Source organism: Apium graveolens, chromosome 6 (genome assembly GCF_009905375.1).
Source record: "Apium graveolens cultivar Ventura chromosome 6, ASM990537v1, whole genome shotgun sequence".
Lineage (NCBI taxonomy): Eukaryota > Viridiplantae > Streptophyta > Magnoliopsida > Apiales > Apiaceae > Apium > Apium graveolens.
Genome location: NC_133652.1, coordinates 65,160,578 through 65,171,985, shown reverse-complemented (window position 1 = coordinate 65,171,985; position 11,408 = coordinate 65,160,578). Strand labels below are relative to the sequence as shown.

The 11,408-nt window shown below is 36.1% G+C and overlaps 1 protein-coding gene across 1 annotated transcript; it reads right to left on the bottom strand.

Annotated features, from left to right (window-relative positions):
- LOC141667190 (uncharacterized) lies at nt 1–3,481 on the bottom strand. The gene is made up of 5 exons (XM_074473585.1): nt 2,881–3,481; nt 1,827–1,979; nt 1,556–1,697; nt 424–665; nt 1–346 (listed from the first exon to the last, which is right to left on the bottom strand). The coding sequence occupies exons 1-5, from the start codon at nt 3,301–3,303 to the stop codon at nt 140–142; spliced, it is 1,167 nt and encodes a 388-aa protein (XP_074329686.1). The 5' UTR covers nt 3,304–3,481; the 3' UTR covers nt 1–139.
- Between the last annotated feature and the right edge of the window lie 7,927 nt (nt 3,482–11,408).

Sequence of the window (11,408 nt, the reverse complement as noted above, 5' to 3'; positions counted from 1 at the left end):
TTTAAATAATTTGCAACGCCCAAAATTATAGAATCAAACTTGCTCGTTTACAGATGAAGAAAAGAAATGTGTGGTGAATGAGATGAAGCTAGCTACATTTGTTATGACAGACTGAGTAGAATTCGCTGGGGCTACATGCCTACAAGTATAACTGAATCAGCTCATCACTAACTACTGATGGTGTTAGTACACCCAGATCTGTAAAAAGTAGAGTAAGATATTGTGGAGGTGTATAATCCCGTGCAGACGTTTCGACCTCAACTTTCGAAGGAATGGGCACCCCAAAATCAATTGGACGCAGGGCAGGGACCATGTCTTTCTGGTCCAAGGGATAGAGTCGAGCAAACTACAAAAACCAAAACCCAATTTAAATTACAGTAGATGCAATGTTCATATATAAAGTGCAAATGTGTGTTGATCTACCTTGTAGCTTTCAGCAGCAACATAAACAGGTTTATTCATACTTTTCGCAACCATAGCAATTTGGTAAGTTCCCATCATGTTAATAATACCACCACTTTCTACAACACCGTCTGCTCCAACAAACACCATATCAATTTCATCCATACTGTATGCTACAGCTGAGTCCAGTAAAAGCTTTACCGGGACATCCAACTTAGCTAGCTCATTAGACAGTCTCAATCCTGTCCTGTCTGGCCTTCCCTCTGCAATTTAAATTTTGTGCATTCGAACACACTATATGATTCAACTTTATTGCAAACCAAGTAAACTACAAAGACAAAGATACTTTTTAGTGTGAACTATAATACATCAAATCATTTTAACTGTATTTTATGGAGAATCTGATTTTCCTATTAACAACAGAAAGAATGTTCAGGGTAAAAGGTCAGGTCTGCCATATTTAGGGACACAATTGTACAACCACCAATGGAATATATTGTCATGAAAATAACAATACAAATATAAAAACACACGCATACAAATATATAAACACACGCATACAAATATTTAAACTTACCACCTCATTAAACAGAGTACTCAACACACACACATGGCAGAAGGGGCGGACCTTGACTAATTAGATTATACGCATAATAAAATAAACGTTGATAACAATGGTAGAAAAGTTGTAGCCATCTCTCAGAGTCTCAGTTGTTATACATTGAAGAACTGACACAACACGGAATGACTTGTAGACTGCTTTATACATATATAGTTATACACATTATACACATATTGCGGGTGAAGAAAAATGATATAATAAGCTAAAGCAAGCATGTAGCACAGTAGAGAAGGTAGTAAAACTCTGAAATAAATTAGATTCTACAAAAAAAGTTAAAAAAACTTTTTTGTTTTTAATATGTTTGGAGTGTGCACGTGCGTAAATATAAGCTTAATATATGGGGTATGGACCTTTTTAGTACTATTCATATACCAGGGCTTCTTCAGAGCCTATGAAGGGTAAAAAAACCGTTGGGATTATGCAATCTGAAGTAAAATCATTAATAAAAACAGACCAATTGCTTATGTTCAAGTGCCGATCTGTTTTCTACTCCATTGGCATGTCATATGCACACATGAGTTTAACACAAACCTGTGCAAAAAACGCGAAAGAGTTTTCTACTTTGTGCTGCTGCCTTCAAAACTTCTAGCACAACTCTAGAGAAACCATGCACCAAAATGGTGCAGCCATCAACAATAAAATCTTGACTAAGCATGGCAATGATTCTACGGGCCTGCAATAGCATAGTTAAATTAAACGGGCTACACTTGATTTAAATATAGGAATATATATTCGTGGGTAACCAATGAAAGAATTGACACTGAAGTCATAGCATCCACGATGCTAAAATTAGTTTGCAAACCTTGTAAGATATTTCTCCAAACTTCTCTGCACGTTCAAGAAGGCGTGATTTGGCTGAATTGAAGTCCTCATATTCGAGAGCTGAAGTCCTTGTAACATAGCGCATGAACAAATCACAGCCAGCTGTCAAAGAGATTGATGTTGTGTCCCATGCCTGGGATACATGAAGATACATATACAAAACTTAGTTAAATAACCTGATTGGTAATTTGCAAAACAGTTACTTAGAACATCAAACCAAGTAATTCTTCTTCAGCAATATATTATAAAAAATGAATGGGTAGATATTGTGGTCTTACATTGTTTCACCATCAAATTCATTATACTCTATATTTATAAGTTACACCTAGTGATTTATTTTGAAATGGAACTAACGATTCTGCTATTTGTGTCCGCCATTCTATAACACCACGCTTTCTGCCTCATTCAAAAATTCAAATAGGGAGTAATACAGAAAAAGTGGGCATTAAGTAATTATTATCTTCGTAATAGTGATCCTGAGATTCAAATACGAATAAAAGCAGATGTACACTAAACAAAAGATTTCCATGACTTGTATTCTTCTTAAGATATATTTTCCCCATTTATCATCTTATCAACATCATTTCTGCTTCTCCTTAGAATTACAATTACTAAACGCATCAACAGAAATCATTTCATTTCATTCCCCGTGCTTTCATCTAATTAAATTGTTAAGATGATTCGAGGAGCAATGTAAAATGCATAAATGTAAAGTTGAACACAATGTAAAAAAGCTTGACTGAACACGACAGTTGATAATTTTTCCTTCCTATCAATGATCCTGAGTTTTACGAATAAAAGCAGACTGTAGACTAAACAAAAGGTTCAGATGACTTGTATTCTTCTTGATGAATAATTTTCCCAGTGTATCATCTTATCAACATCATTTAAATTACAACTCCTAAACGCGTCAACAAAATTCATTTCATTTCATTCCCTGTGTTTTTCATCTGATTAAATTCTAAAAAAGACTCGAGGACCAGTGTAAAATGCATAAGTATTTAATATCGGAAAAAACAGGGAAATACGATTACCTTGAGAGAATCAGAAGCAGATTTAAGCTCAATCTCCAGCTCCATCATAGTAGTAGCCTCACTGGAACTAATAACCTTGGCAAGCGCCCGAATCGCGGCAACCGCCTCAGCCAAATCAGGCTGTTTACGCCAATTATTAAACTCATCAATCACACTAAACGCCTTTCCTGAATCAAACGACTTGTCCGATTCAACTTCCTCTTTTTCAGCTGCAGCCTGAGCCTGAGCGAGCCAGTCGCTCGTTACGACGCCGTGGTGAGCTGCCCTGGTCTGGTAATAAGCCGATATATTGTCAGGGTTAGGGTTTTGGAGCGTATCGGCCATGGATAAAGGAGGGGAGTTTAGGAGACGGCTTTCTTGCTTCGAAACGGCGTCGTGTTGGTCGTGTTTGTCCAGAATAAAAGAAGCTGATCTCCACCACATTAATATTCTTTGTTGTGTTGAACAAAATTTCGTAATATACGTAGGGAATAAATTTGAAAGTAATATTCTGATTCCAGGAAGGATTAGATTAGCCTGTAGGCGATTGTTGATTTGGGGGTTTTAGTTTAAGGAAATTGAGATTAGGGAGGTGTTAATTGTTAAAATTTGTAAAATGGAATATTAAACTTGAAAAAATGTCATCAGTGGAATTCGTTAATGTGTCCAAATTGGATTTGTACACTGGGGGAAGAAAATGTGGTCCAGCCCATTTCCCAAATAGCCCATTTCACAAAGATGAAGATTTGTCTACTTAAAATATCATAATTTATTGTTGCCGTTTGGAAAATCTTAAAATAAGTAACTTATAACTTAAAATGAATAAGTAACTTATAAGTGATAAGTAAATAAATACTTATAAGTTATATAAGTGTTTGGATAATTTCACCTATAAGTCATAATTTTTTTTAATTTAATAAATCAAAATAAATAATTTTTAAATATAATCATATTATTTCCTGAATTTTAGATTAGATTAACATTTAAAAATATATTTTTTTAAAATTAAAGTTAATAAAAATACAAAAAATCAAAATAAGTTGAGAAAAAGTACGTCATTACTAATATTCAACTTATCAGCTTATAAGTTGAAAATCTGACTTATAAGTTAGGTACACAAACAATCTTCGATAATTACTTACCAGTTTATAAGTCAATAAGTGACTTATTGTGGCCAAATAGGCCCATAATGTGTTCAAACAAGCATATGACCCACCCACTTAATTGTGGAATCCACGTCTTTGAACAAATATATTTTAGATGGAACAAATATATTTTAGATTAGGACATTGCACGTAATTCCTACACTTGTAAAGATGAATGTCTGAGAAAAAATTATAAGAAGATCAAGGATCATGCCCTGGAAATCAAGTATAACATCCGAGCTCACGATCGAATATATATCGGACTCAACAACTCACCACAGGTAAGTCTGTAAAATTAACGATTTCATACACATTAGTTGTTAATTGTATTTATAAAGGTCTCAAACACTTTTATTCATATCGATGTGGTAATGTTATAAACACCCTCTCTTATAGGATCAACGTCAGCGTCGATCTCACAAACACATATACGGGATCCGAACAGTGCCTCTACACTTCCGGCCAGTTAGAGCTCTGATATCATTTATAACATCCAATCCTACAACCAAATGCGTATCGGGACCCAACAACACACCACCGGTCAGTCCGAAAAAGTTAGCGATTTGGTACACATATGTGACAACTCGGGTCAAATCCCGAGCATATTTCGAAAATTGGGTCGTCCCGATTCTGAGTCCGAAATAAGTTGAAGCCTACTGGCCCAAATGCAGCCAATTTGAGTAACGACTAGCCCACCACAGGTCCACAAAGATCATGATTTGTTGATGCACATAGTAGTAGTACTTTGCCTTAAACTCCTGACGTCCTCGTCAAGCCCGAGCAGACAACTCATAGGATCAAGATCGTACCTCTCTAGCCATTGTGGGTTAATACTGGTTGACTTCGTGTCCTCGCCTCTGGATCTCTGTCCATTGTGGGATAATACCACCAGTCTTCGTGTCCCCACCTCTAGCAACTTAATGCATCAAACTTCCGAGAGCCGGCTCTGATACCATATGTGACAATCCGGGTCAAATCCCGAGCCTTTTTTAAAAACCGGGTCAAGTCGATCCTGAGTCCGAAATAAGCCGAAGCCTACTGTCCCAAATGCATCCAACTTGGTTAAACAACAAACCCGTTTAAGTTCATGAAATTTTAGACATAACCAAGATAACTCCGACCCTTAATTTATTCAAAAATTTGAACCAAAACTTACACCAAAACCATGCCAAAACTCAACTCTATGAACATGTATCCACCTAAATTTATTTACCCAAACTTAAATATACATAACCTCTAAACTAAACATGTCTCTAACCAATATCATCAATTTAGACATATGTACACTGTATTAAGCATATATCATAATCGAGAACTAACATGCAAACATCTATATTAAGATGCATCAATAATTAATCACATGCATCATCATATAATTAATTAGCATCGAGAATTAAACCATAACAATCAACCAAATCAAAGTTTCAACCAAACCAAACCATCTGTTCCCAATTTTGATCATGGCAGGCGGTAGTGAGTCGAGAAGGAGCCCAAAAAATCTGGGTCTCTCTTCACCAAACTCACTCCTATACTCCCTCATCCTCATTCCTTATTCCTCGTTTCCTCCATAAAAAATTAATTATACACATTATAAATCAAAATTCCTCTTTTGAAGATATATATATATAATTATACTTACATTCAAGGTGTGTCGAGAACTAGAAAAGAACCAGAGAGTGATTATAGCTCCAAATTGATGAAAAAGAAAAGGGAATGGTTGTGATGGTGTTTTATAAAAGTACCTAAAGGCAATACAACTAGATTTGTACACACAAAAAATTATTTAAAGTTCATTTAAACAATTCCACTCACACAACAACCACAGTCGTGACACATTACTCATAATTTCACATATAAAACAAAGTTTCTTCAAGAAGTGATGTGTAAAAATAATATCTGCAAGCGCACAATATTTAGTTGTAGCAATTACAGGTCGATCCACCAAGACTACGAATTTTTAAAACCCTAATAATTTAAATCATGTGACTAGACAAATAGATTTGAGATGAGATTTATTTAACCTAATTTGCAAATAACAAATAATATGAAAATTTTAGGAATTCGAATCCATTAATAAGTCATAATTAATGTCAACTCGTCCTAAAATCAATTCTCTTTCCTTCACAAATAGCATAAATTAATTAACAAGACAAGCATATACTATGAAAATTATTATCCAAAAATAACCCGTCAAAACTTCATGCAGCAAGCATAGGGTATGAAAAATAAATTCAGTAACAATAATATATCAAAATCACTTTGTTAATCGCACAATTAAGCATCAAGAAAAGTTATGAGAATCAAGTAGTATGAACGAGAATATATCAAAAGTAATTAAATTAACTTCATCTCCATCCTAGGAAATATGAATTAGTTAGACATGATAATAAGGTGAACAAAACAACGAACTAACAAAATTCTAGATCTAGATTGGTATGTTGGTGTTGGGTGTGTAAAATACAAGGGGGCCATATCTATAGGAAAATATGAGAGCTTGGGTCTTGGAATATCAAATCATATTCAGGATATTTTTTCTTCATTTCCCTTTTTCTTCTCCAACAAGTATTCGATATTCCTTCAATTCCTTTGACTTCAAGAATGTTCCACCTTCTTCCCTTTTCACCTTTTTCTGCTTGAAATTTGATTTTATTTATATTCCTACAAAATAAAATAACACAATTTTTTAATTAATAAAATTACAAAAATGGACATAAAAAATAGGTATTGATAATATGCAATAATATGGATGTTAGGGCGAAAACACGCGCTAAAATTACACGCAAATATATGCGTTCACAAATAGTATAAGATATAAATCAGATTCGATCCCACAGAGACTGGTTTATGTTAATTTCAATTTATGCACTTATGCAATAATGGTATGACTATTGTTCAATGCTAAGACAATAACAAGTTGAGGTTGATTATAACTAAGATTAAACTAACATGTAATTAACTAAGAATAAAAGTGATTGAATTAACTATATGAGACAAACATATGATTCTAACTTCATTACTACTTCATTCAAAGTCATTGTTTTTAACCTTAGCATGCAATGGTGATGACAACTAATCAGATAACACAAAACTAGTAAACGCCAACTTTCGTTGTACGAATACCCTACCACCAGACATCCACAAAAGAGATAGAAGTTGAGTAGACACCAATTATGTTGAGACCCTATTTGTCTATAGAATTTGACAACATAAAGTTTTAATGAACAAGTTATCTTTAGTGATTACATAGGGCAAGTAAGATGGTTAAAATTACCTATGAATCATGCATAACAAATACATGAACCTATGCTAGCATGACAAGTTCTAAACCTCTATATTCACTATCGCTTCAATAGAGATTAACACACTATCTTATATATTAGCTACGCACATAAGACGAATAAGCACAACCAATACTAGGATATCAATCAATCACCACACACTTAGGTATCAAAATAATTAACTATAGAAATCCATAAGTAAATCCGTTAGAACCCCATGACAACGATTAGTTCATAACCGAACTCATCGTCACCATGGGTTCCAATGAAATCATAATAATAAACAATATAAGAGTATTAGGGTTCAAGACAAATCGAAAACAAGCATCCAAGTATCAACTATATTAAAGAAAAGAAAGTCTTCTTCTCCGTAGCCGTCTCGTGCTCTCCAGGTCTTCTTATTGCTCTCCCCTTGCTCCTTATCGTTAAAAACGTCTTATTTAGGGTATATATAGGCTTCAGACTGATCGGGGCTTTAATTCTCTCAATAATCAAGTAGAATCAGGATTCTGCCCAAACGACCCCGCGCGGCCGCCCCCATACCAGCGCGGGCGCGCGCTGTTTCTGGAAGTCCGACGCGGCCGCCCCGTCTTGCGCGCGGGCGCGTCGTGTTACTGTAGTTGGAATTCAGAATTTCCTTCTTTTTGCTGTAACTTTTGCTCCACTCGTCAGAATTTAATGAATAAGTAGTCCACGCGAAGCTCTCGAGATCCTATACAATTTGGGAATGGTCTTAACTTCAGATTCTTGGCTCGTTTCAGCATATATTCAATAAAAGCTCTATTTTTCCTCCAACTAGTGCCTGAGATGCAAAAACACAAAAACACATCAAAATACCAACAACTTGAGTCCAAAACATCAACTTAAGCTTGTAATGGAGCGTTCCAAGTAGATATAAAATCCACTTATCACACCCCAAACTTGAATCGATGCTTGTCCTCAAGCATAAACAGACTCAAAAACTACAAAACAAAACTAATGCATGAATGCAACTACGTGAATGCAACTAAATGATAATGCAATCGATCCCCTCAGAATAACCATAACCAACCAACCAGAGAATGCCTCTAAGAATGCAATGACTTTTAACAGAGTTTGAATAAATCTCACAAACCAACTCACAACCAGAAACGTGTGTGTGTGTGTGGATGCTTAACAGATATACCCTTATTACTAGATCAATAACCATAACTTATCTTGTCATCAAAACAACCACAAGTTTATAAACAAAATAGACGTCAAACGCATAATGACTCACAACACCTCCTTTCTACTTGAGTTATACAAGGATTCATGCTATTATTGAACACATAACAAAGATGCTTATTTTATCGTGCAATGAATGAGGTCCCAAAAGACTTATGCAATAATACCCATGTAACGAACGTTAGATTAGCAGATCCCGGACTATCACGCCTTAGGTCACTAGGCACAAAGTCCCCTAGAACTTAATAACTCGAGTATTAAAGAGCTCACTCTTGATCAATTATGCATAAACACATACTTTTTTTCTTTTCTTTTTTTTTTCTCTTTTTTCTTTCAATTTCTGAATGAGTGTGTTTCGCTCCATCTCATTCAACCCTAGACTACTCATAAAATATGAGTCGGCTACTAGCCATTTGACGCCTAGCCTTATTCACAACTAGAAATGAAATCCTGCTTTTCTCCGGTTTTTAAAATTTCAGTGTTCTTTTGTTATTAAGAGAATACCAAAAATTCTAAATATAAACAAGTGATTAAATCTCAACAAATAAACAAATATGATCATGATCTAGCTTAAAAGAAATCCTTTAAGACTTGTGAAATTAAAAAAATTTCTGACATGCAAATCAATTCATTAAGACTTAAACAACCCTTTATTCGTCATCACCACACTAAAATTAACATCAACTTATCAGATAATAATAGCTCAACCTAAGGGATCATGGTATATGCATGCAAATGCAACTATATGAACTCACATAAAAACATAAATAAAAATGTCCTATATGAACAATCATGCAAAAATATGAATGAAATATAACTAAACATGTAACATGAATCTATATGAATCTATATGGACACACACAAACTAATCCTTACATTATCACCCCCAAACTTAAAATTTTTTTTATGTCCTCATTGAAGGCAATAATAAGGATACATGGCATACCTATTTAGTTGGAAGATCACCCTCTTCGGGTGGAGGATCAGGTGACCAATCAACCTTGACACCAGTGTCTCGGAAAATAGTATCGAGAGCGTGTGTCAAATCTTCAACAAAACGTCGGTGGATGTCACGCATGGCCTCAATACGCCGAATCAACCTTCTATACTTTGCATTACCAATATCAAACCTATCAACTGTCTGTGGTGCACGAGAGGGACCATCTGTAAGCACGAGAGGAACTGGCCGGTCACCCTTGATATTATCATAGATATATTACATCCCCTTGTCAGGGGGTGCACCTAAAAATGCATAACTCAAGTAATCCGGAAATGGGTTGATCTCAAGTGTCAGAGCTTCTTCAATAGACGGCTCGAGACGCTCCTGAGAAATTTTCAGCTCTGCTAACCCAAGAGAATCGAATGGCATATCCAACTTCCACTTGCTTTACTTTAAATCACTCCTCTTTATCTGTGGGTAACTTTATTGCCTTGAACACATTAAAAGTGACCTTTTGATCTTGAACCTTCATCGTAAGCTCGTGGATAAGTGATGGAACGGTCAACTAGTTGCAATGACATGTATGTCAGTTTCGGATCAGGTAGGTCAAGCTTCTTGAAGATGGACAAGGGCATCAGATTGATGCTAGCTCCCAAATCACATAAGCATTTGTCGAAAGAAGAGTTTCCAATAGTGCAAGGAATTGTGAAGCTTCTGGGATCCTTAAGCTTCGGAGGCAATTTATGTTGCAAAACTGCACTGCATTCCTTCGTAAGAGCAACGATTGCTAAGTCATCGAGCTTCACTTTCCGAGAGAGAATATCTTTCATAAACTTCGCATAGCCAGGCATCTGTTCAAGAGCTTCAGCAAAAGGTATGTTAATGTGCAGTTTCTTGAACACCTCCAGAAACTTAGCAAATTGCTTATCCAACTTCTGCTTATGCAGCCTCTTAGGAAAATGAGGTGGAGGATAGACCTGTTTCTCCCCTGTATTACCCTCAGGAGGAATGTGTTCCACAATTTTCTTCCTTGATTCCACCTTGGCCTCCTTCTGCACCACTTTTTCAGCTACAATCTCATTTTATGGAGTTGGCAAAGGTGTAGATGCTCCTGCATTCTGGACATAGTTTTCATAATCTTCATCTTGCTGAATTTGGGGGCTTGCGACCTTTCCGGATCTCAAGGTGATGGAGTACACCTGTTTGTGAACTTCCCTCTTGCCTGAATTGGCTTCTGTATCACTAGAAAGCGTTCCTGGTAGTCGATTCAATAAGGCATTAATAATTTACCCTATCTGGTTGTCCAGAGTCTTGATAGAAACATCCTGGCATTGGCATATAAGGTCCTAGTTTTTGCACATAAGCCTGAACTCCTCCAATTCAGATTTTTCATTCGAAGATTGATCTGCACCATGAGTTTGTTGTTGAAGTAGGAGTTGTTGTCTTGGTGCATATTGTGGTTGTTGAAAACTAGGAGGGTTGAATTGCTTTTCTGCATACTATTGGAACGGCTGTTGCATCGCATTCAGATTGTTGCTCCAGCTGAAGTTAGGATGATTCCACTTGTCAGGATGATTAGTGACTGAAGCTGGTTGCTGCGATCTCTGAAAGTTGCTCACAAACTGAGCTGATTCACTAGATATAGCGCATTGCTCCTTCGCATGCGAACCTGCACACAGCTCATAAACACTGGTTATCTGATTAACACCATAGTTAGCCAGAGAATCGATCTTCATAGACAACTCATTTAGTTGAGCAGTGATAGTCGTAGCTGTATCCACTTTCAGAACTCCTGCTACTTTGCCATGTGGCAATCTCTGGGTTGGATACTGATATTCATTAGCAACCATCAGTTCAATTAGCTCGTAAACTTCCTTATAGCTCTTTGCCCATAATACTCCACCTGATGCTGCATCAAGCATGGGTCTAGACCGTGCTCCCAAACCATTGTAAAAACAATTGATGATCATCCAATCAGGC